Raw genomic sequence first — 27740 nt, forward strand, 5'->3', positions numbered from 1 at the left:
TATTAAATGCTGGAATAATACTTCAATAGGATCCGCTACGTTTAGCGGATTAAATGCAACCGAATTGTAACAAAGCTCTAACTTTTTTCAGAGGGAGTCAATTTTTCGATAAACCTGGGGGACTAACCGCCGAAATATTCTGGGGAATGAAACATTTTAACACAACAATGAACGAACGGGATTTTTTTGTCCTTATCCTATAGACTACGTACTAATATATAAATGTAAATCGAACGGATCACGTTCTCTTTCTTTTCGCTAGCCATTGGTCTAATTTTGTTTTATAAGGTGTTTGCATGATTGCGTGTAGCAGAGTGAATAGTATTGTTTACAATTCTTTCCGATGACATCAAATGCACTTATTCAACGGTACTAAAACAAATTTTTCTTTTACAATTTATTTTAGGAAAAGTACGGTTGATTGCGGGTGTAGCAGGGGTGGTGCCTCCTGGTGAGATCCCGCTCGCTCATGGTTGGTACTTTGGGTTTGAGTTCCGGTGCAATGGCATTCCCCATCACGGATAGGTTGTCCAGATGGCCGCCGTGCTGACTGTCCAGGGACATCCGTCGGCTGCCGGGCATTCCGTACGGCATGTTACTTCTGCGAATTGGAGAAAATTTAGACCAAGCATAAAGGTGAGTTTTGTTACGGGATTGTACGCCGTTACTATTTGCTAAAATCTACCGACCGCATATGGGTACATTGCATACCAAGGAGTGATCCGATCTCTGGGGAATCATTTCGTACTCTTAATTTTCAAATTGAGACTTTGGAATCGTAAGATGTCTCAGGAGCCACTCTCAGGAGCCACTCTCAGGAGCCACTTATGTTTCGAAAATCAAGGCAATTTGTATGCTCAAAGCATATCAATACCATTTACGAAAAAAACTGTCAAGAACTATCTTCGTCAAACGTTTTTAATTTTGACACATAAGGTACACCGGGGCAAGTGCAAACGATCAACTTTTCTCAGTTACAAAAAAGTTTAAAAATATTTGTTCTTCTAGAAGTTGTTGTTTAGGCCCAAACAAACAATCTGACACAGAAAAACTAAACTTTCTTTAAATTATTCACTAAAAACACGGCACTGTTTGATTACACACGAATTCAAGTACGTACTAGACATGAAAAGTGTTTTTGTTTTGCTTTTTTTGGCTACGAAAAAGGGCATTCAATTCCCTTTTTTTTTTTGAAAGGTGAGTGTTTGGGACTGATATTCAAGTGAAAGGAGAAAATTTATAATAAATTTTCATTACACCCTGAAAATTGTGAAAATATTATTCACTCTTGTCAACCCACACTGCAAACGACACTACCGGAGTAAGTTCAAACGCACCTTTAAGCCATGAAACATCAGCCATTTAAAAAAAAAATCATCTCAAAAATGGTTCAGCATTATATTAGAATAGTCAGAAGGGGTATCCAAAGTATTGTATCTGAGGCGGATATTCATCATTCCGTAATGCCTTGGCAAATGAAGGTCTTTTGCTTAAAACAACAGTCAGCAAAAATGGAGTTCCAAAAATTAATCAATATTGCAGAAAAAGAGCAAATATATCAAAAAAGTATATAAAACATTAGACTGAGTCGATTTGGGGTTTTGTACTGAAAAATCAACATCATTTTTGATTCTCTTGTGGAACCGAGCCAGCTGATAGTTTTTGTGCCCATTTATAAAATTCCGAAAGGAAATTTTCCGCTGAACGACTTTGTCCAGAACCGTAACTTCGTATCTTATTCAGGGTGGCCACAGAACCGGGAAAACCGGGAAAAAACCGGGAAAAAACCGGGAAAACCGGGAAAAAACCGGGAAATCAGACCCAAAACCGGGAAAATCAACAAAAAGAAATCAAAATTTAGTTTTGGTTCCAAGACCCGGGGTTCACCCCAAAATTTAAAATTAGGAATTATTATTTTAATTTGCAAGAATACAAGCGTTAAAAAACTTTGTGGTAAGAAAATCAAAAGTTATGAAATTTAAAAACTACTAGGATCTCGTCAATAAGCTTTGAATTGGAATCTCAATTTTCACCGGAACCCAGAGTGAAAATGAAATAAGAAATTCGAAAAGTCTCTTAAAATGTGTTCAAGTATCGCATGTCACTACATTCATTTAAAAAAAAAACCATTGATCATATCAAACAAATGAATTGAAGTCAAATCAAGAATTCAGATCCCTTTGTTGTACACTTGGAAATGTAAAAAGAGGCTAATATTATATGTTTCCAGTGATAGTGTTTAATTCAAGAGTTAAAAACAACACAGAAATTAAAAACAAATCTTCATATCATCTTTGCGCATTTTTGTAGCATAATAACAACAAATTAAACATCTATTAAAATTTGAGGAAACGATCTCCTTTCACAAGCCCTGTTTGGGAAAAAAATTCATCCATGAACTATTTTTAAAGTTGATTTTAAAAATTAAATTTTCTCGAAACAAATTAGTAGTCAAAAACTTCAAATTACACTTTATAAAGCTTGAATATGTTACGAATTCAATAAAAATTTACAAAAATTTCGAATGAACAGATTTTTCACCTGATTCGTGACATAAAATTTGAAGGAAATTTCTTTAAATTTCAGTTAAAATTTACTTGAAATGGCCTTGAAATAGGACTTTTAAGTTACACTGTAAAGAATTTATAAGTGCTTTTGATGAAATTATTTTACAACTATTCAACATCGATACTTTTCTCAAAGTATGTTTGTGTTTCAAGTGAAGTATTTAAGGAAAATATCATTGTATTCAACTGTTTAAAAGAGATTTTGTTTAATTACATTATTGCATTCGAATTGATTGTTTTACTTCGTTTTTTTTTGTTAGATTCACAAGGCAACAAAATTTGTGGTGCCAAAGGTTTACGAGCTAATTTTAACTTATTTGAGGGCGCTAAGTCCAAATATGCTTTTTTTTGCTTTCTACCAGCTACAATTTTAAAGATTCAAAAGTTAACTTTTGAACAAAATAATAAATTGATAAAAAAATATCTTCTATGAAAAATTAGAATATTTATATGATACTCGAAACAAGTTTTGAACCACATAATGATCAACTTTTTGAAGGCCACGTGTAGTTTTAATTAACTTTTAACAAGACCGGTGTTTTCTTTTAGTTTATGTCATTTGTTTCTCTGAAACTAGAATGGTTAGTTCATATCTTAATCCTTGATCAAATGGGGGATAATACAAAGATTTGAAATCAGTTTTTATTTTTGTAGTTGTTTCGGTTCATTTGTTATCAATGATTGATTGTAATCGAAACTTAATGGTTTTTTAATTTAAAAGCAGTACCATCAGATCCAGATGTTTTAGACAGAATCTGACAAATACCTCGAATTCAAAACGGTATAATTTTTGAAAATAAATTTTCGAAACAAAGGCAAAACTGTTCCTTGTTGTTGCCCTAATAATTTTTAGTTCCGTTGCTTTAAAGATTTGAAAACATTTTCACTGAAATAAAATTTACATGTTTCTGCATAACAAAGCTTACCCTCTACTGCATGAATTATGAATAAGTTTAGAATAAAAAGTGTCGATGGTAATAACTTGATTCACCTGTAAAGGTCGCGGTACACCTCAGGTAAAAATGATAATGAAAAATCTTATTTTGTCAATAACTCAAAAAAGCGACACATATTGGCTTTGTAACATGGTTGAATGAATGGGGAATAGTGAAAAGCTGAATTTTGAAACGGTCTCAGTCTTTAAAGCTTCTTTAAACTGATTTTATTTCGATTCCCAATTCCAATCCCATTATGAGAAAATTTTCGCGGTTAAAAATCGGGGAATCGTAATTCATTTTTAAGAGGTTTTGAACACTCAAATTCCTGGCAAAAAAAGGTTTTGGACACTGAGACCAGTTCAAAATCCTTCCCCATCAATTCCACCATGTTACAAAACCAACTCATATCGCCTTTTTGAGTTATTGACGAAATAAGATTTTTCATTTTAAATTTAACCTGAGGTGTACCGCGACCTTAACTTATAAATTTATTCAAAAAAAAAATGAATTCTCTAAAAAGTGTAAGAAATAAGATAAATTTTATAAATCAAAAAAATCGAGATCATATATTGTATGCATCGTATGTAGAAGAGGATTTAAGAATGCTCTATTTACAATGTTTTGTTTAAAAATTTTATGACTACTTCAAAAATATTGTCAATTTAATTTGAAAATTTCTTTCAAAATTTGCATATACATATTCGACCGAATACTAGGCACAACTATTTGTTGCTTTCATATTCGACAAATTTAAAATTTGGGTTATATTCGGCCCAAATATCCGGTACAGTTTTATACTGAATCACTGATTGAAAAAACTGATCTCTGAATCTCATGGGTTCTGAATTTACACGCTAAGAAAATTGTACATATTTTTTATGTAAAAAGTACATACTTTGAAGTTCGACAACTTTTACGTAGAAATTACATACTTCGTCAGTTCTTTCTATTCTACAAAACCCTCTCCTTAGAAAAAACTGAAATTTCAGTAAATTTGTAGTTGACGGCGTTTTGCTTCTCACTCGCACCACCAAGAGTCAGTCTATGATTTGCATCCTACTTGCGCGCACATAACAATTTTTGCGAAACTGCCCGGTGTGTCTTTGCGGAAGCCTCAAAAATTTTTCGCTTCTCTCGGTAAGTTTAGAAACATTTTCATCTGCTGTATGTTTTTTTTATAATTCTTCTCCATAATTTTAGGATAGTGGTTCGTTTCCTCTGGATCCGGAAGCGATATGAAACCGGACGATTCCACAATCTGATTTCAATATAGTCCCGGCCGCAGTCAAGGAAATCAAAAAGAAAGCTTTGGGGTATGTATTTTTAATTATTTTTTTTCTAACAATTTTGCTAACTATTTTTTGCTTCTACAGGATTTCCAGCTCAAGCAACTGTCCCGAAGAGGCCAATCAGCGTGTCTTCCAGTTTATCCACCATACTATGGCCAATTCAACAGGCAGCGGAGAACTTCTCAATAAACCAACGGAGACAGTTTGCCAAAACAAACAGTGGCTCGGAAATGATGGAGGTAATATCCAATCGAAAAAAACATTACTAGGTCCATAGATTTCATTTTATAACTGATGGACAATAAATAAGCATACTCAAAAAGAATTTGAATCAATTTTTAAAAAATATCCTTGCTTCTTTATTGCTAATTTAAATTCTGAAACTTTCCTTTTTTTATGTGATTTTAACATATTTTTCAGTTCACAGAGCTCTACTTTATTTTGCGTATTTTCTACATACTGGTACGTAAAGCCTTTGCTACATAATTTTTCGTACCATCATTTTTACATACTGGCTTCCTGGCTTCCTGCACTTACGGGTCGTTTTGACTTCTTTTTACTTACTTTTGTGTAGGATTTTCTAAGGGTGTAGTGTTCAAAAGTTTAGTGTTTAAAAACACAGCTAAATTCGAGTTTCAATCGATTAAAACGTCAAAATTACAGTATTACTATGCTATGAAATCAATCTTTAAATCTTTTCTAATGTTTATTTGTCTACGAACTTTGATTTTAGTATCAATAATTTAAAAACCATAATTTTTAATACCTTTTCCATAAATTTGTATTTTGGAATTAAAATTCCTTGACTAAAAAAAATACAGTGGGTGAATCTAAATTGGTTCTTATATTTTTATACCTCAAACTTTGATATCGTATTGAATAATCCCCATAACTGGAAATCTAGTCTGTGTGACTTGTTGCCCATATTTATTTTTATTTTCAATTTCGCAATGAGAATTCTTAATTGAAATCGTGATTTCCAAGTTCTGAAATGAGAACTTTGGCATTATGATGCAATAATAATGTTTGATAAATTTTTTACTACTTTAACAAGGAGTTTGTTTCGATTATAGTCGTTTTACCATCTTTATGGCATTCGCGACTTTATCAACGTTACAGTTGGCGGATCGTTATTGAAAAACTTATCCGGTACAACTGTGTTCGATGTTTACTCTTGGGCTCGAACTCGCGGACATCGGCTCAGGAGACAACAGACTTGAAAACTGAGCTATATCACAAGCCCTCTTTAACAAGGAGTTAAAAATTATTTAGATCTTTACTGAATTGTATAGAAAATATTTTTCGTTTTGAGACTCGGGTTAATAAACAGAAGACAAGAATGTCGGAAAATGGTAGGGTCATCTAAGGGGGCATCCATAAATTACGTAACGCTCCTATGGGGGGGAGGGGGTTAGCTCGAACGTGACGAATTGTGACATAGGGGAGGGGGGGAGGTATGCTCATCGTTACGTAATGATTTTTTCCTTAAAAATTTTAGTTTAATCGCAGCTTTTGTTTTATGTCATGCAATTTTGGCAGAATGATATGCAAACCAAAATCAGTTTAAAATTTTTAAGCTTCAACATGATTGAAACTGGTTTGTAATTATTACCCGAATACGAAAATATTGTAACATAACAGTTCCTGTAGTAGTTATAAAACGATTAGAAACAGTGTAAAAAAACGTTTAGAAAATTATATCAGAAACCATAAAAAACATTGCACTTATCTTGAATTCCAAAACGACGGCCTGTTGAATATGGCGTTAAGTTATGTTACTGTTTAAAACTATTAAAACCTCTATATGGAGACACTGTTTTAGCAACAGTTAGGGAATGGTTTATAAAACGCTTATAAATAACGTTTTCAGGGCATTGAACTGTTTCTAGAATGAACATGTGTAGGCATATTTTAAACGATTTATGAAATCGTCAATCGAACTGTTACGGAAATCGGAATGATCATTGTACGAACCGTTTGTACTAAGATTACTGTTTTGTTTATGGTGCCTCATATAACGTAACATTGAAAAAAGTATTAGATTATGTATGTATGTATGTATTGAATCCACCTTGGGTTTACGGCAGCGCCGCGGTTGTGGCAAAAAAAATAACCCACACCTCCATCTTGGCTACCACGCAACACAATCATAACCACTCAATGAGACTTCTAAGGGAATGGAATCGTAAGCAGAGGCACTAACGGTATCCAGGGTGAAAAGGGGAAAAGTCTCGAGAAGCTATAACCATATTGTTGACTAACCACTATAGCATGCAAATGATAATCCCGCCGCCAAGGCTTCCGAAGAAAGAGTGCGTCCTTATTTTACAAAAAGTAATCAAATACTTTATTTTTCTCAACCATGTCAAATACCCTTGACATAAATTGAGGAACGTCTAGTATTCAATACGGTACTAGCATACACGGTAACCCGCTCTTTTTGTAAAACGAGGATACCCAGATGCCCCTACCCTAGATATTAATATAATACAATATAATATAATATGCATAGTAATGTTATATAATATATATGATGTTGTGTTAAAATAATATAATGTAATACAATATCAAAAAAGTCAAAAAGTAAACGGTCGGACTTCGACCAGACCGAACTGAGCGCTATGAGAAAATTTAGAAACAACAGAAATTTATTCCATTTTAATTCACATTCTAGAACGAAAAGCGCATAATATCGATTACAATGAATTCCTTGGTTTATAAACTATCGACTCTGATTGATAAAAATCAAAGATTTTGTCTCAGGATGAAAATATTTGCACACAAACTTGGAAAAATGCTGATGCCAATCAATTCGGTCTGATCGTATTCCAACCAAATTTAAGTTTATTTAAGAAACACGGCTGAAAATATGTCATATAATATGTTATAAAAAGAAATAATAAGATGAAAACATAAGGATTTCTAATTCCATGATAATATCTACTAATTGTGAAGATTCTTACATTATTACATTAGATGTTTCGGAAAGATTATTATTTTTGTTGAGTTATCCGTTCTATCACAATGTGTTCCAAAATAATTTATCTGAAAAAAAAATTGATATAAACGTTATCTAATAACATAAAAGTTTGCCAACAGTTTCATATCAATAAATATTTGATTACTGATATGTTTTCCTAAAAGCAAATAGTTTTAGAAACTTAAAAATTATAATCCGTTTAAAGAAATATTAACCCTCCAAAGCCGTTCGGGTCAATATGACCCGAAGCGCACATTTCAAACATCTTTATCATCATTCCAATATACTGATGAACTGGTAGTTTTGACAGACCAAGTATGTTAATGATGATAATGATCAAATTAACGGCAAAAAATTAAAATTTGAGTTTTTGAAATCGGTTCATCGAGAATTGAAATACAGCTAAGCAAAGCCAAAACTGGATGACGTTTTTTTAAAGCAAGACTTTTTTCTACCGGAAGATCTGTCATAGCGGTAAAAACTTTCATTGAACCTCAACTATCTATACATTGTCAGATAGATTGATTCTTGACAATTTCAAACATCAATGAAATAATTAAATACAGAAAAGCTGTCAGAAGTTATGAGTATTTTAAAAATAAAATTTATTTTTCGAACTTTTTACTTTCTGAACCAGTTTCTGATAACCTGGCAATACATACCGACTTTATTTTTTAATGTTGAGTAATTAGAATAAATTACCTACACAATGAATATAATATCATCAACATCGGTTAACATTTACAGCCATGAGAACGAAATCAAATTACAACTCATATTTCCCCGAAACGGATATTTAGCGAACGGCTTTGGAAGGTTAATACATAGAATTTTTAATCTACAATTTATAAGGTAACCTACGCTTGAACAACTTTAATTAATCAGAAAAAATTTCAATGGAATAGTAAAATTTTTGATCCTAACCAGATGCAGAAAAATAATGTTTGCCGTCGTTTCCTTCTCCTTAATATCTTTTGAAAACTGAAACTGAAATAAATTAGACATTTAGGATAGGGTAAAGGGTTAAATATGAAATCCTTGAAAATTAGTGTCAAGATGGTAAATTTATTGGGCAATGTTTTGAATGCGTATTATCTGAAAAAGTAATATATAAATTAGAGCACATCCTTCAAAGAAGAATATTGGAATGACATCTTTATTTTGACGCACTGCTTAAACAACTGAAATGGAGTTAATTCACGTGATTGTAATATTTTCCAACGCGTAGCATAAATTGTCATGTATGTATATTTGTATGTATGTATGGTTCCTCCATTTGTGACCTCTAAAACCTACAAAGGTTGTGACGCAACATCCACTGAACATATAAGCAACTCTAATAAAAATAAAAATTAATTGATTATTCAACAAAAAAAATCTCCACAGCAAACGTAATAATTGAAATTCATTACTGATACTGATTTCTGTAATGCTATAAGAATGAAATAAATTGTCAAACATTTGCGCAATGAAAGTCGTAAAACTTGAAATGACTGTGGATTGCTATTTACGAAAAAAAAGTAACTGAATGCATATAACATGACTATATATAATATATGGCCTGGCTTCGACCAAACCGAACTGAATGCCATAACAAAAATTTAAAACTGGAGATTTCAAAACTCATGTAATTCTTGTGTGAAGCCGAAAATTGGGAATATATCATTGCATTGTATTTCTGGAATTATAAACTTCTGATTTTCATAAGTTAGCTTATCAAATCTCGTATTTAGTTAAATATATTCGTATGAGAGACTCGGAAAAATCAGTTCAGTTTGGTCTGATTGCATCCTGACCATATTATATATAATGAGCAATAATAATATTGATTATAACCTGAAATATTATAAATATTAAACCTGTATCACAACTAATGCACCCAACATAAGGAAAATAACAACACAAAAAGAAAAAAAAAAGGTTTTTTATAACAATCAGAGGAATGAGTAGGGTTAGGTAACTGAAAACTTGTCACCTCAATTTCATCAATGTAGGGCAACGCTTGCTTTGATCGAGCGCAGCAAGCATGAACTCGACCAAGTCTGTAAGATACAAAACGATTGTTTTGAAATAACAGTACTAACTGTAAAAAGTTGTTTTTTTTACGATAGTAGGTATTAGTTGTGATCTGAGAAAATTTAAATAAATTATTGAATTGAATTAACACTATATATACATATAATTAAGTGCAAATTCATTTATTTATCATTGAATACAGGCGACGTAAGCACGCTAATGTTCTCCGCTGAAACAAAATGTGCATATTAATATTATGAAAACAGGTTGTTAATGAATGGTACATTTTATATTATTAAAACTGAAATCATTTAAATGTTAATTTATATTTGGTGCCTCCAGCTGCTGTTTTGATTCTAGTATACTCATAACTGAAACCATCTATAAATTCGATTAAATTATAACAACTGTTGATTAGACATTCCCATGCTGAAATAAGTTCAGTATTTTTTTTGAAATAAGAATAATATTGTCCATGATATACCAGATGTTATAACAGTTAGTGATAATAGAGCTGGTGTTTTTTTTTTTTTTCTGGGATTTTAACACTCTCGTGTTATTCATCCCCTTTAATAGAGCTGGTTTCTGGAAGGTGAATTAATGAAGCCTCTTGGACAAATCTTCTTACAAGCCGGGTAAAACAAACACTACACTAGTATACAATCCCGAGTAGCTTTTACCTCGCCAGGCCACAGCCCCAGAAAATCTAAATCTAAATTTTTCAAGAGATTGATAAACGCTGCAAAAAAATCTGTTAGTGAAATAGCCGGATAATGTAAAATATTTAATATAAACTAAAATCACCTACTCTCGTCGAACAGCAGAGTCGTATTGAAACATCTGAAACTAATGAGATTGTAATAAGTAATTTATTACATCACTATGCTAGAAATGATGCACCCAATTTGTCATCTCCCACTGAATTGAACATGAATAATCCAGTCAGGCCTGTCATCAATGAAAGGAAAAAGAAAATCTACAATCAGGAACGAACTCACCAGATTCCTTATCGCTTTTCCATGATGCCTCTGAGTTTGCTTATTATTTCTATTTTGTTTCTCCCCTAGGTAATGGACGCGTTCACAGAGTGAATTCATGTCAATCAGCCGACGTTTTAACTTTTTTTGAAGCACCCTGTACTTCTATCATCGGCACGACGCGCCGCGGCGAACCCTCGTCGATTTGCGCATGCGTCTTCCTTCCTCCCACGAACGAATGTACCCAACACACGCACACAGTCTTAACTCGTTTCTTAGCTCTAACCATCGTTCAACGAAACATGCATTGAAATTAAAAACCCATTCACCTCACGATGGTTTCCCTTTATTTATAGCACTTGAATCAATTCACTGCTCGGACACGACCAACTACCAACATATTTGTATCTCGACTGCTACACACAAAAGATAGGACAATCATCACCAATGCAAATAAAACCCAGGTTCTACCAAAGCCCGACGCCATTTTTCACCTCTAGTTTCAGTGCCACTTTTTTCGTTTTCCACTTTTTTGCCACACCAAACCTGTCTTCTCAATTATTTCTTTCACTAGCTTCTTCCAATTTCCGGCTCATTGGTAAATTAACCCACTAGGTAGCACATTTGACGAGAAAACACTTTATAAGGCATTTCCCGACTTGTCAACCGAACAGCTGATTTCTCATGTTTACAATTTTCGGCATCTGATGGTAGGGTAAAAATAACAACAACACTACGCATGTTCAATGGCCGGATAGCAACCATACCAAATTGGCGGTGCAATAGAAATGGTTAAGCATAATTCTTAATGTTTTAAACTAGCTAGAATTAAAAAATTGTAGACATGACATAATTTGAAGGTAATGTTGATGTTATGTAATGTTAATTTGAAAAAAATATATCTTTTGAAGAAATAATTTAACAGTGCTAATCTCCCAAGTTCAAAATGGCGACCAGTAGGTGTTTACATTTTTCAAAACAAAAACAATATGCTACCCTACCACCATCTGTCTCAGGAAATGCTCTATTCCAATGCGTTAACAAAACCGAGACAGCAAACAAAATCGACCGTTTCCGATGAGCGCCCGAAGCAGACTCATTGAAAAAAGTATTAGATTATATCATTAAACTGATAAGAAACGATACAAAAATACTGTAATACTTACAGTCAGTTTGAGAATAAAAAACGCTAGTCAGTACGGTCTCAATAAAATATAACGATACAAATATTTTTGTTAAATTTCTTTATTCATTGTATTTATTAATTTCACATTTTAACACTTGCACTCTCATCTTGCACTTGCACTGTTACCCACCTTAAAACAAAATTAAATATATCGGGTTTCATGTCCCTCTTGATCAATTTCATGCCGCGATCGGCCTTTCCTCGGAATGTAAATAAGTGCCTCAGGAGCACTCTCATGGAGCTAAAAAATGCAAATCGATAATTAAAAACTTATCAACACACGACATTATGTTTGAAGCTTACCTTCATTGGCTGATTTCTAAAATATTGCATCTTTTAAAAAGAGCCCCAATTTGTTTTCACCACAACAAGAAAAAAATCGAACAAAAATGGCTGACTTGAGCATGTGCTGTCAATATTTGCTTAGCTCTGTTCAATGATGAATTACAAATGTTTAATTATTAATAATGGAAACTATACGATTTATGTAACAGTTTTTTTAGAGATCACATTTGAATGTACATAGAACAGGTCTGTACCATTTTGACAGAAGGCATGAACGCTACAGATAACGGTTCGAGATCTTTTGTACGATTATTGATAAAACTGAAGTAAATCGTTGAATGGTATCTTTCACCTTTTCAGAAATCATCTCATTTTCACATTAACGTCCATAAAAGATTCTTATCGTTGTTGAAATAAAAGTTCAATATTATAGCTACGTTTACAGTGACAATCACTATATTTACAGAACAGTAGATGAATCGTAAAGACTGTTTGAGATTCAGTTTTTTAGTATGCGGGTACTCTTTAAAGATTCGGAAATAGACTTCTTGAAAGGTGTATTAAATATCCGTGAAATAACCGTTGAAAAAAAACCCCTACATTTAGGTACATTTACTCCCTAGAACTCAATTCAACCTTAAGACGTAAATTTTACTATTTTTTCTCAAAAAATGCAATTTTGATTCTTGCGATGAATATCACTTAGTATTTCGCATTACAAGTTAAGCTTCTTGAACAAATCAAGTAAACAAGGTAGATCATCAGTTTACAAGCAAAGAGCAACTCATAACAAGACAATCAATTTATTTTATGAAAGAGTTAGCATCAATGAGTACTATGAAGCGATTTGGATAGACTGATATTAATTCCGTTTTGAAGTACGTTAAAAAATTTATGTTGAAATATTTTTTTACCTTCGAAAATGAGTGTTCAAAACCATGAGAAGATGAGGGGGGGGGGGGGGGGGTAATTATCAGCGTTACGTAATTTTCATAGGGGGGTACGTCAAAGCGTTACAATTTGTGACATACGGGGGGGAGGGGGTCAAAAAAGTGCAATTTTTGCGTTACGTAATTTATGGATGCCGCCTAAGGTAATTATGATCATTATTAATTTGATTTCTTATTAGGTTATAATTTTAAGTATTGGCAGTATTTCTAGAGAATTTTTTCACTGCGTCTAGATACGATTTGTGTTCTTTCTAATATTACCATTGATTAGTCATGGGGACATTTCATACGTTATGTAGAACGGTTTATTTTCAAAATCTTGATGGTTATTGGTTTTTTAATCATAAAAGGTAAGTTTAAGTAATCAAACAAATTTACAGAGAAATGAATGTTGTGAACTGTAATGACACACTTGGTATCTGTAACTTAAAAAAATGATCGAATATCACATTTGATTCATTTGATTTCTTTTTGGTTCTTACCATAGCCATAATGACGACTGATTAATTGTATAAATTGTTTAGCACACCATTTTTAATTTTTTTGTGAACATGATTTTAACTTATCTATCGAAAATATGTTTTAAATGCATCATAGTGTCGTCGACACCAGCTTTTCTATTCCCATAACGATTTTGTGTACGGTGTTTTTTTTAATCATTTTGATAAAAGGTGATAAAAAACTGAAAATAGAATCGAGTTGGTCTAAATGTTCAATGGTATGAATGTGATGAAACAATCAAATTAATCGACATCACTGCTCAAGCCTCGCGAAGTATTGCATGAAAAGTAGTCATGCAATACCTCGCTGCACCCTTAAAAAATCGTACACAAAAGTATGTAAAAAGAAGTCAAAACAACCCGTAAGTGCAGGAAGTCACTAGTATGTAAAAAGGGTGATACGAAAAATTATGTAGTAAGGCTGGCACGGACGAGTATGTAGAAAGTACGCAAAAGAACGTAGGGCTCTGTCAACTGAAAAGTATGTTAAAATCACATAAATTAGGAAAATTTCTGAATTAAAATTTGAAATATAAAAGCAGGGATATTTTCTTTCGAATTGAATCATTTTTTTTTCGAATTATGCTAATTTATTGTCTATAAACTATAAAATTAAAGCAAACTGGCTCCGTTGGTTGACCCGAGAAGTTCTTCGCTGGGGATAATTTTGAAGTAGCCATAGCATGATGGGTAAACCAGAAACCACCGTTAAAACATTGGTCATTTCAGGACATCGGTAAGCTTGGGCTGGTCATTGGGTTGCAGATTCTGGGGCTGGGTGTCCAGAAGACCCGGGATTGGCCGGTGAGGTTGTAAATCCTATAGAAGAAATAAATGGTCAAAACATGGCTAAAATAGAAAAAAAAGAAATATTACCCATGCTTTTTGTTTGCTTGGTTGCGGCCGGAACTATGGTGGAATCGGCATGTCGCTTCGGGACCTAGAGGAGACCAACAACTTTCCGAAAATTATGGACAAAAATTGAATAAAACATACAGCAGAAATAAATGTTTTCAAACTTACCGAGAGGAGCGAAGAAATCTTGATGTTTTCGGAAAGACTTAACCGGTAGTTTTGGAAAAGTTGTGTGCGTGCAAGTAGGATGCAAAACACATACTGAATTTCTGGTAGTGCGAGTGAGAAGCACAACGTCGTCATCTCCAATTTTACATACTTTGTAGTTATTTCAACGGAGAGGAACTTCAAAAACAGAAAGAACTGGGAAAGTATGTAAAATTCACCGAGTCTCCGAAACTCACCGCATGTAGAATGGAACGAACACGGAAAAATTGGATTATATAAAAAATGTGTAACGATTACACATTCGTCATAACTAATTTGTTGTTGTTCAAAAATTGTGTATCCCCCATTCAATTTTGGGTAGTTTTGGGTCGCCAATATACAGATATGAACTATAATTCGATTAGTCATGCTCTGTATAAAAAGTTTGCTGTTGTTGGAAAGCTTTCGACGGGGATGTCAAAGCTAACAAGTTGTTAAATTTCGCTACAGGTGTCACGAAGATTTAATTGTTTCAGCGTTTTTTAATCGAAATTATTATAAATATCTCACAAAAGGTATGTATTCTAATAATATAGCATTATTGTTGACTTTACTATTCGATTCCAGGGATATTGTCCACACAGTTGCTGCATCCGGGTGTTTCCATAATCGCATCCGGAAGAAACCATCGATTATAATTGAAGGTGGCTAGAGCCTGAAAACGCCTAGATATGCTATGATTTTTTTTTGTTTCGATTATAGTCGTTTTACCATCATTATGGCATTCGCGACTTTATCAACGTTGCAGTTGGCGGATCGTTATTGAAAAACTTATCCGGTACAACTGCGTTCGATGTTTACTCTTGGGCTCGAACATATGCTATGATGGAAAGATGAAAGAGTGCATCGGGAGGTACGAGATTTTATAAAATTATTTCGAACCGCTATAATACTAATCAATTTTATTTTCATTTAAGAGCTCGATGCCCTGGCCGGTTAGTATTCCCCTGATCGAAATGAAGCTCTGGAGCACAAGAGTCTATTGTCGCCGTGTTTCTTGCAAGCCCCTATACGACAAAATGTGGTCGAAGAAGTGTTACAGTTGATCCGCCGACACCGTAAAACACCTACAGAATTCCAGCTCTCCGGAAGTCAGCTAGCTGAAGGTAAAGACTAAAGGGTTGATTTATTCACCGGCATAATGATAATGAAAATGGAACAGGTTTATATTACTTGATGTACTTTTGGGCATGAATTATCCTATTCGGTCGAAAAGCTGAATTTTGGGTTTTGAATTTAATCTTAAATTTAAATTCTATCTTTCAATTTCTGATCCCCGATTAAAACTGAATTCTATGATGCACCCTAATTAAAGTTTAAAGTCGCATTTACTTGGTTCCAAGTGAAACAATCATACATTTATTGAAAACTTCATTTTATTATCTTAAATCGTCTTTAATATTTCATGCTATCGATTATGCCGCTTATTCATGTCATGTGTACGATTTTATTTATCAATAGGTGAATTGACCTTTTTTTATGGAACATGACCTAATGACGAAAATGCCGTGGAAATGATTCGACAGGTACACCCATCCAGGGTCACTTCAGCAGAGTGTCAATCGAGAGGATGACTGTTCGACGTACCTGCAGTGTGCCATTCGAATCTGCCGGCTCTTGGGTTGTAGCCGTTTCTTTGTGGGCTCATCAGCGGAAATTTTCAAAAGGTAACTTTAAAAAACGTTAAAACAAATGCTTTATTATTATTTGTTAAAAACATATTTCCAATTTTAACTTTCAGTTAAGATGTTAATTTTAGATTTTTATTAAATAATTCAAAAATTTTTGTTCGAATTTTATTTTACATATTTAAATTTTTGTCAATATGATTTAATATTACGAATTCTCATTACAAAGCCTATTAGTTTGGTATTGAATTATAAAAAAAATATTTAAATTCAATCCTTTTTTTTAGATATACTACATTCCCAGGTGGCTGGATCGTACGGAAGCAAATACGTGTCGGATATTGGGACTGACTTTCAAATAAACAGCAGAAAATGGCAACCCAATTCGGTGACGGTAATGAAAAACCATGAAACTTTGTGGTGGAAGATGAGGGCAATCTTTGACGACGATTGTCACAAGACGCTGAAACTGGCGGCCTAACACCAGCGCACCTTCTAGTACCGCACATTAGCTGATATAGTAACCGAAGGAACGGATGTTTTTAAACCGTTGATATTATTGCTTTAACGATATAAATAAAGAATTTATTGTTAAAAAGTTACTTTTTTTTTAAGAAACTTTCTACCTTTACTTTTGCAGAGAATTGATCAAAATGCATGGGCATCCCCATGTCAAAATATACAGAATTGACTAACTGGCTGGAAGCTTTCGAATGAGTAAAAGCTTCTTGCTCACGCTCTGTGTAAAGCGCCCAAACATAAAACTAAGTGGAGACACTTTTCTCGAATCTGTATCGATTTTTATACAGAACAGAGTAACTTTGTTTACCGTGAACGAAGTATGTACTTTTTACGGTTTCAGTATGTAAAAATTTCTTAGCGTGTAGGCACCCAGCAGTGATGCACCCAGCAGTGATGTCAATTGAATTTATCGTTTATCAATGCGAAAAGACATACCCCTGCTAAAAACTTTTTTATCTATAAGATACAAAGTTAGTGTCTTCGACAAAATTTTTCAGCGGAAAATTTCCTTTAGGAATTTTATAAATTGGCACAGAAACCATCAGGTGGCTCGGTTCCACAAGAGAAACAAAAATGATGTTAATTTTTCAGTAAAAAATATTCAATTTTCTCATACAAACCTAAAAGTTCAAATTTACTCATGTAAACGTTACTTAAAAATTTTACAAAAAATCAAGGATGAGTTTTGGACCAAGACGAAGCTTTTTAGATCCCAGGGTTTGAGAAATTCAAAAATGACCCCAAATCGACTCAGTCTAATAAAACATACCGGAACATGCATTAAATTATTTTTAGTAACGATACACTGACGCATCTTTGAATAAGTTTGGAAAAGCATGTTTTATTGCACTTGCCCCCCAAACTTAGAAATTTTTTCACTAAAGTGCCGTTGCTTTTCAACAGCATGTTTTAATTTTTCACTTTCAACGGGAATTTGTTGAGAACTATTTTAGTGATGCTACGAACGATAATCGATAATTTTTGAAGATATACATATTTTTCTAGGACATGTGAAAGTTGAACTACGGTGAAAACCGCTTGCACTTGCCCCGGTGTACCTTACTACGAAAAGAAAAGCATGGAATATACATATGATCATAGTCGGAGAATCCTTGACATGCAATGTATCATTCACACACGGCTGAGGTTGTTTGGTGAATCAAGAAAGATAGTTGACAAGTGAAAATTTAAAGCCAAAACCGGATGCAATGGTAAATTTGGACTATAGATAATAAAAAAATATGAGAACACAACACACACACAACATCGAAAGCGGAACGGTTTCAGCACTCTATAGTTTCGGTTAAGATTAGTTACCCATATTCTAGGGTTGATGGATCGTGATGGTAGCGCGGTTGATGTGCGTTGTTCGGTGGCAGATACTTGCTACTGACACCGGCACCATTTTGCAATGTGGAGGAGGCATGATGGAGTGATTGGATGGACATGGCACGTGGTCTACCGCCGCGAATTCCGCCGCCTCCGGGGATCGTGGGACCGGTTGTCATTGATATCGGTGGACCACCGACGCCTGAGGAGGATGATGGCTGATAGGAGGAAGACAAATTATATTTATGTTGCTGCTGCTGCGACTGATGTTGATGGTAATGTTGCGGAGGCTGTTGCTGCGGTTGCAGATGATGATGCTGGGTTGGTTCGTGCTGATGCTGGTGAGATAGCATATGGTACTTGTTGGCGACAGTTCTCGTTGTAGCGGAAGCCACGACACTACATTCCATGGTCTGCTAGAACGAAGGCATGGATGGTTTTTTTTACATGAGGCTACATGAGTTGAGAATATAGTACATCAATGAATTCTATACAGGTTGAGTTTTGAAACCTGCAATTTTTTTCGAAATAAGCACAGCTAAAACGTCTTTTGCTACATATTTGTTAATAGTCTTAGTGTCAGTTAATTTTTTATGAGAAGAAAATTGCATTATCCTGTTCAAAAATTCGAGACCTAGAACTGTGTGTGAAATGGAAATGATTCTCCTATGGCAACATTTTTTGAAACATATTCACTGTAGGTTTTTTCAATCCTGATATTTGTTTGAAACTTTCTTATATATGTACCCAGTTGAATATTTTACTAGATTATACCTTAAGCTAAGAGTTATGCGACTTTTCTCAGCTACCATTTAAGGACTAGGTAAGTGTACTTTTGAAGAACCCCTAATCTGCAACAAAATTGATGATTGACCTTTATTTTATAGGAAGCACACATCGATCAAGTGAATTTCACGTACACAAGCTAACATTCAATTAGGGCAAAGATATTTTCGATCCTGCATTTTCGGCTTTAATTTATTTATTAGTATTGGCCGTAGAAAGAACAACTACTTGAGTTGAAAGTTTAACAAAGAATGAATGAATTTTATTTTTCTCTTGCTTTTATACTAGGTATTTGAAATCTATTAAACGATTGGCTGGTAAACGGTGGATAATGTGCAACACGAGACCCCAATAGTGGTCATATCACCTCTTATTCACAACTCCTATCTCTACCTCCCCCGTGGTGCCGGCTGGGATGCGAGTAACCTAAGTGGAGATCGGGTACCCAACTCCGGTGGATGCGTGGTCGCATGCAGACTGAGAAGGTGGCCGCACGCGTCTGTTCCCCAGGTCAGGGGCGGCGTGCAACAACAACCGAGCGTCTGTTCTCCAGGTCAGGGGCGGCTCAAGCAGCGTCTGTCTCGCAGCGAGCGGCTGAATTTATGAAATGCGGCACCCGCCAGCTAAGTCCAAGATGGCAGCCCCATCGCGGGATAGGGACTTTAGGCTAACAACCTACTGCTCCTGATATCTTGTATTGTTACGGAAACTGAGAGAAGAAATTACCGAATTGGAATCTTGACAACGGCTTTTAGCATGAATACACGGCCTAGAATTGGAACTTGGAATGTTTTGACCCTTGCCCAGCCAGGTAAGCTGGCTCAACTTGCTAGAGAAGCCAGCCGCCTCAAGCTAGAGATATTGGGACTGAGCGAAGTCCGTTGGCCTAACACTGGAGAACACAAGTCACAGTCCGGGCAAGTACTGCTTTACTCTGGCATACGAGGAGAACACGCTACTCGGGAACGAGGAGTTGGTTTCCTATTAAGCCCGCAGGCCCATGCGGCCCTTATAAGATGGGAACCGATCAACGAAAGAATAATCGTAGCCAGATTCAGAACACGGGTTAGAAACCTTACAATGGTCCAGTGTTATGCGCCAACTGACGTTGCCGATTTGCAGCAGAAAGAGCAGTTTTACTGTCAATTGAACAGCGTGGTTGAGAGAATTCCGAAGGTTGATATTCAAATCCATTTGGGCGACTTCAACGCAAAGATTGGCTCCGATAATCAGGACCTTGAGCGCATCATGGGGCGCCATGGCCTAGGACAGATAAGCGAAAACGGAGAGCTGTTTGTAGAATTTTGTGGCAACAACAACATGGTGATCGGAGGATCGCTCTTCCTCCATCGACCAGCACATAAGATAACTTGGGTATCCCGAGATGGCCGAACAGAAAATCAAATTGACCACATCTGCATCAGCCGAAAATGGAAAAGGAGCCTTCTTGATGTCCGCAACAAACGAAGCGCAGACATTGCATCTGACCATCACCTCGTCCTTGGCGAGATACGACTGAGAGTTGCGCGTGTCCAACGGCGCGAGGAGAAAGTCGGGTGTCGATACGACGTCCGCCGGTTGGAGAATCCAGAGGTGAAAAGGGCATACGTTGAACAGCTAGAATCCCGAGCCTCGGAGTTGCCGACAGATGGAACAGTCGAAGAATAGTGGTGTGGAATCAAGAATGCTTTTATCACGACGAGCCATGGTACTCTCGGTAAAGTTTGTGGAAGACGAAGTGAATGGATGTCGGATGAAACTTGGAGGATGGTCGATGATCGGAGAAAGGCGAAAGTCGGAATTGAGCAGGCATGTACCGGATCAGCCAAAGCAGCCGCCCGCTTACGATATGCGGAGCTGGAAAATGCAGTTAAACGAGCTTGTAGACGAGACAAGAGAGCCTGGACAAACTCTCTAGACGAAGTGGGAGAAAGAGCCACCGCCAATGGAGACATCCGATTACTTTATGACATTTCTCGCCGCCTCAGTGGTGCAAGGACTAATGCAAGAATGCCGCTAAAAGACCGTACAGGTCAGTTATTGACCGATCGAACAGATCAGCTCAAACGATGGACTGAGCACTTCGAACAACTCTTCCGAGTCACGAATAGCGATGGCCAACAGAATCCGCAGCTCGAAGCACCAACAGTAAGTCGCATAAATGGCGTCAACTCGGAAGCGCCCTCGCTGGCTGAAATAGAAGCGGCAATCAAAAACATGAAATCCAATAAAGCACCTGGGATCGATTGCATTCCTGCTGAAATGCTGAAAGCCGACCCTGCCCTGTCAGCACAAATGTTGCACCGTCTTTTCGCTGACATCTGGGATACTGCAACATTCCCGGCCGACTGGATGCAGGGTATCCTCGTAAAGGTCTTGTCCGAACCAATCCCGGTAACTGCTGGAGTGAGACAAGGATGTATTTTATCACCGCTACTTTTTCTAATCGTAATGGATGAGATTCTAACTGGATCGATCGACTGTGCACCGAACCGAGGATTGCCGTGGAATCCTTCAACAATGGAGCATCTGAACGACCTTGACCTGGCAGACGATATTGTTTTGCTCGCCCAAACACAACAAGACATGCAGAGCAAACTCGACGACCTCACCGAAAGCTCCAATGCAGCAGGTCTCAAAATCAATGTCGGAAAGACCAAGTCGATGGAAATCAACACAGAAAAGCGTTCCAATTTCGTGGTAGCTGGACAACAGGTTGAGACAGTGGAGACTTCCAGTATCTCGGTAGCCAGATTACGCCTGATGGTGGTACCAAGAAGGACATCGAAACCCGGATCAGAAAAGCCCGATTTGCGTTTGCGAGTCTCCGAAACATCTGGTGCTCACGCCAGATCTCTATACGAACTAAGATCCGAATCTTCAACTCAAACGTCAAATTCGTAATTCGTAAGTTTTTGTGAATCGCTGCCTGCGGAACATCATCCGCGCTTGGTGGCCTGGCAACTGGATCTCAAACGTTGAACTTCATCGCCGGTGTCATCAAAAGGCGCTAGAAATCGAGATTCGGGAACGTAAGTGGAGATGGATTAGGCACACGCTGCGAAGAGATGAAAACAAGATTTGCAGAGAGGCGCTTGACTGGAATCCAGATGGGCATCGAAGAAGAGGCAGGCCCAGAAGCTCGTGGCGGCGTAGTCTAGCCGCTGAAATCCGCACAGTTGACGAGAACCTTGGCTGGCAGCAAGTGAAGACGCTGGCTCCGGATCGCCAGCAGCGGAGATCTTTTATCTCAGCCCTCTGCGTCGGTCAATCGGCGCCGGACCCTTAGGTAGGTAGGTAAACGATTGCTTTGATCAGAATTAATTATTTGAATGAAATAACACGCCTGCTACTTCCGACACTCCTCCTCGAGTTGATCCGATTTAATATCGATCTCTCCACGCAGCTTCTCCAGACGAACTCGTTGCAATGGTTTGGTTAATGGTATTTAGATAGTATTCCGTCTCACGACATAACTTGACGAACATAATTCCTAAAATTCACTCGGTTTTCGGTAGGACAATATTCCAAGTTGATCAGCTTCTTTTCTGGCAGATCTCGAACAAAGAAAAAACGCGTTTCGATGTGCTTGGTTCTCCTTTCAAGGCGATCACTTCCAACCATCTTGATGGTACTCTGGTTGTCCTCGTATACGGTGGTTGGATCCTCAGTAGCCTCGCCGATTTCCCGTACAAGTCGCTGCAACCAGATGAGTTCCTTGCATCCTTCAGCCAACGCGATGAATCCAGCTTCTGTTGAACTCAAGGAAACGCAGATTTGTTTCCGTGAGCCCCATGCAACTGCACCTCCGCCGAAGAGAATCAGAAAGCCAGAATTCGACTTCCTGTCACGGCAATCGGCAATCGGCCTCGACCAACATCTCGAGATCAGTCTTTGATCCTCCGAGCTGAAGATGATGACCCTTTGTTGCGAACAAGTAACGCAAGACTCGCTTAGCTTCGGTCCAGTCTTGCTGAGTGGGACAACTTGAATTTTGGGCCAAGATTGAAACGCTTACAGCTATGCCAGGACGAGTATGAACGGCGATAAACAGTAGACCACCGATCAAACTCAAATACTGTTGATTGTTGTCCAGTTTGTTCTGCTCCTCCTTCTGCTGTAGATAGCCGACATCCAGGGGCACTTTGGACGGCTTGGCGGTCTGTATCCGGTTTCAGTCTTCGTTACCTCGATCCCAAGGAATTGCCGAACTTCGCCGAGATCCACGACGACGAAATTACTTTAAAGTAATTTGAAGATGGTTTGGAATTCCTTTTCGGTTGGGGTGAGGATAATCACATCATCCACGTATACTAGGATGAATTATCGATTACCATTCCGCATATACAGGCACGGATCGGACTTGGACGGCTTGAACCCCATCGCCTTGAAGACTTCGTCGGTTCCAGACACGTGCGGATTGCTTCAGGCCATATAAGCTCCTCCTTAAACGGCATACGGAACGTTCGTCTCCGCTGTGATAACCTTCCGGCTGGCGCATGTAGATGGTTTCTTCCAGATGCCCGTTCAGGTACGCTGTCTTCACATCGACGTGACAAACTTGGAAACTGCGGAGGCTAGCCACAGTCAAAAGTGTGCGAAATGTCACCTGTTTCGCAACCGGTGCGAACATCTCGTCGTAGTCAACACCGAACTTTTGCGTGAAGCCCTGTGCAACTATTCTCGCCTTGTGCCGCACAATGTTGCCTTTTTCGTCCTCCTTGGTCCTGAACAGTCACTTCGAACCAATCGCCCTTTTGCCAGGGGGTAGCTCGACAAGGTCCCACTTCTGGTTGTCGAGTAAAGCTTGAAACTCTTCGTCCATCGCCTTTCGCCAGAGATGAGCATCGCTGCCACGCAATGCCTCCGCCGGAGTTCGCAGATCGCTCGGTGTTTTCGGTTTCGCACGGCCGGTGCTAACCTTTAGACCTTGATGGCTTCTACTTGGACCATCATTGGGAGCGGGTGGTACTGAAAAATTGTGATCCGGAAGCCATTGTTAGGTAACACAAAGTCATGGTACTTGCCTGGAATAGCGCGCACCCTTCTGCTGCGCCTCGACACCTGTGACAAAGGTGGATATGAGTCTTGTTGCGGGGGGAGCGCCGTGATGGTCACGTCACCAACTGCTTCATCAGACAAATCGTTGCTGCTAATTTCATCCACCTCCGAAAAATACTGACATACGTCTGACTCAGATTCGTCCTCCAGCTCGACCACGGGATTGTGTGCGGCCTCAACCACACTGTCTACTGCATCAGGTATCGGTAAGCTGTCTTGGAAATCCAGACTGACGAACGTTCGGACTTTCGGTTGATGGCTTCTTGCAGGTACCATTGGCTGCTGATTTGAGTACTCCGGCTCGCTAAATATCGTCACATCTCGACACTTGAACACGTCGTTTGTCATCGGATTGTACAAACGGTATGCCTTGGTTTCCGTTTCGAATCCGACGAGAACTGCTTCAAACGCTTTCGGATCCCATTTTTGCCATCGCTGCTTGGGCACGTGCGCCATCACTTTCGAACCAAAAACACGGACGTGGGGAAAATTTGGCTTTCGCCCACTCCATGCTTCCTCGGGTGTTACTGTTTGCCCCTTGGTTGGCGAACGATTCGATAGGTACGTCGCTACCGCAACTGCCTCAGCCCAGAACTTCTTCGGTAGGTTTGCCTCAAACAAGAGACATCTGGCCTTCTCGACGATTGTACGGTTGAGTCTCTCCGCCAGCCCATTCTGTTCGGAGGTGTAACTTGCTGTCGTCTGGTGCCTTATTCCGAGCTCTCTCAATCGCCCTCGGAACAACCTGTTGATAAACTCTTTTCCGTTATCAGTAGGAATTACCTTACCTTACCTCTTCCGAACAGTTTGATGTTCAGCTTGGTTGCAGTAATCGTTGAATGCCCTCAGCACCTCGGAATCGATTTTCTTCTCCAGGAACTAGATCACCGCCCGCCTCGTCTTGTTGTCGGTGAAAGATATATACCACCATGTCCGCCGATGGATGGCACCAACACACAGTTGCGATCTATCAGTTTCGCTCTCACTGTCAGGCTGGAGCGGCTTGTGTAACACCTTGAAGGCTGCGTAGTTGTGCTGAGCAAGGTCTTTAGATACACTAGGTTCTCCGACTTTCACAGTAAGTAGGCGAGGAGTGAGCGGGGCTCTCAATGAGTTTGTTTATTTTTTGCTCAGCTTTTCTGTAGTTTGTTGGTAAACAAACTTCATGAGTTCCGTATATTTGCATAGGCTACATAGCCAAAATGGCTGAATCGGGAATCCGATATTCGGTAACACCTCCTGAATATATACACACCTTGGTGCTGAGTTATCTCGGCATTATTGCCCCACACAGCTGCCATTTTTGTTCGCTCAGAAAATTTGAACAAACCATTTTGGACATCGTGCTCGCCGGTTGCTATGGTAACTCCCCCTGGATCGATGACTTTGACGCCTTCATTTCGAAACAGAACCACGTGGCCGCGACTAACAATTTGGCTGGCGGATAGCAAATTGCTCGACATTCCGGGATTGAATCTTACGTGATGTACGGATATTGGGGGACAATCCGGTGTACATTTTGCTGCTAGCTTCACTGTTCCGGTCGATACAATGTTCATGTTGGCGTTGTCGGCTGCCTTCACCACGCCGTTGGCTGGTCGCACGTCACTTAACACTTGCTGATCCTTGGTGAAATGTTCTGACGTACCAGAGTCAAAATACACCAGCTGTTGTCGTTCACTCCGTCGTTGGTGGACAGCAATGTACAGAATGCGGAACTTTTCTTTGCGCGACATTCCCTCGCGACGTGACCGTACTTGTTGCAAAATTTGCATCTTCGGTCGGCGCTTGCTTCGATTTCTTCGATTGATGTCGAAACCAACTCCCCTGAGTCGGTGAGCGGTGGATACAATTTCGTTGACGTAGGTTTCCATGGTAACGGAATTTTTGAGACTCGTGGTAATTAATTTTCTCAGGAGCCCGACACACCGCGGCAGACCGTTATCCTCGAAAGCGGCCTCCAGTTTCGCCCAGACTTCTTAAGCTGTCCAGCAGAAGGATGATTTTAGCACGCGCCTTCCGATCCTTCGCCGGATTCATCATTGGTCGGACACCGTCAGCATCTGGTTCGGGCTGCACCACCTCCCAGAGTTCTTCCAACTCCAGGAACGTTTCAACCGCAAACCTCCACGTGGCCCAGTTGCTTCCCCTAGCCAAACGCTCGATGGATGGTAGGCTCGATAAATTCTGGACCGGACCGGTGTTGCTTCCTCCTGTGGTGGCCATTCTTCTAAACTTGCTGGGACCAAAACCTATTAGTATAGGCCGTAGAAAAAACAACTACTTGGGTTGAATGTTTAACAAAGAATGAATGAATTTTATTTTTCTTTTGCTTTTATACTAGGTATTTAAAATCTATTAAACGATTGCTTTGATCAGAATTAATTATTTGAATGGAACAACACGCCGACATAATTGACTAATGACAAGCATAGAATATCTGTTTTAAATACTAATACCTAAGCCAAATTGAGGATGAACCTGCATAATCTTTATAAATTAATATGTAAGTTCATTAGAAAAAAATGTCTAAAGGTGACTTCTATTTTTAGTTTGTATTACTAAATTACTCTGCAAGTGACGTAACTTGCGAAACTTCACTTCATCGTCATGACTCAGGATAACACCCCGGAAAGAAACGTATGCCAAGCACTTGGGCATTTTTCTGCGAGGCGCGTCAAGAAAGTCAGTGAAGATGAGTTGAGATTCGACGAGTTATGTCACGTGACTCGCAGAATAAGGCCAATTGATTTTTTTATCCTTTTCGTGAAAAAAAAAAGATTATAACGTTGTGCTCTAATAAATGCAGGATCTCAAAATATTATAATCGTCCCTACCAGCTTCATTAAAGTTTACATGCATTTTCCATCTAAGGCTTAAGCATAGTTTCATCGCGATGCACACAAATTTTGACCTAACGCATAGCCAATTTACCGAGGTAGTTCGATGATTCCTTGAGAGGGATTTATCTCTGAACGATTCTAGGTTGATGATGGAGTTTTGTACAATAACAGACCTAGAAGAGTCTTCTGAGTAGAGAAATAACTTTATACAGAAATTTTCAATCAACTCTTTAGGTTTTTGTTTCATGTGCTGGTTTTCAGATCTCTGTCGGAATTTTCACGTTTGCTACTGAGAGCCGAGCTGATATGATAGTTGTTTAGGTTTGGTTCGTTAGTGGGAGCCTCCCATGGGTAGTGGTGGGTGGATGGTTTAAGATTTGTAGGAGCTGCGTGCTCGAGTATTTACCCTATCGAGTACCTTGATTGCTTTCTTCGTGTTCTGCCTTCCGGTAACGTTGTTCGATGTGCCAACATTTGGAAGACGATAGTCTTTGCCGCCACCTGCAAAAAAGAAACGCGAAATTGTTCATTAGAGTGTTTATTTGAATTTACTTTGTTCTGCTGTATCGTCGAATAATATGCTAACCTGCCATATCAAATCAGAAATGAGAAAAAACATATTTTTTCCAATTAGTCCTTTAGGTACTTTCTAATTTTTTTGGATGCGCAACTCTCTGGAGCCACTTTTGTTTAAATGTTTGTTTCCAATTATGTCAATGGTTTATTTTCTAAACATAATAGGAATGCTAAACCTCTAAAATTTTCTGGAATTCTTATCAAATGATTGTTTACTCATATCATCTCTGGAGCCACTTTTTTTT

At 38.0% G+C, this 27740-nt stretch overlaps 2 protein-coding genes across 2 annotated transcripts; both read right to left on the reverse strand.

Annotated features, from left to right (window-relative positions):
* On the reverse strand, positions 1–27512 carry LOC129753105 (atrophin-1-like). The gene is made up of 4 exons (XM_055748908.1): positions 27506–27512; positions 27338–27420; positions 18218–18645; positions 1–601 (listed from the first exon to the last, which is right to left on the reverse strand). The coding sequence occupies exons 1-4, from the start codon at positions 27510–27512 to the stop codon at positions 403–405; spliced, it is 717 nt and encodes a 238-aa protein (XP_055604883.1). The 3' UTR covers positions 1–402.
* Positions 14296–15332, reverse strand: LOC129756820 (uncharacterized). Its single transcript, XM_055753841.1, has 3 exons — positions 14712–15332; positions 14565–14628; positions 14296–14507 (listed from the first exon to the last, which is right to left on the reverse strand). Exons 1-3 carry the CDS (start codon positions 15117–15119, stop codon positions 14440–14442), a joined length of 540 nt encoding a protein of 179 aa, XP_055609816.1. The 5' UTR covers positions 15120–15332; the 3' UTR covers positions 14296–14439.
* Positions 27513–27740: the final 228 nt, after the last annotated feature.

Source organism: Uranotaenia lowii, chromosome 3 (assembly GCF_029784155.1).
Source record: "Uranotaenia lowii strain MFRU-FL chromosome 3, ASM2978415v1, whole genome shotgun sequence".
NCBI classification, from domain to species: Eukaryota; Metazoa; Arthropoda; class Insecta; order Diptera; family Culicidae; genus Uranotaenia; species Uranotaenia lowii.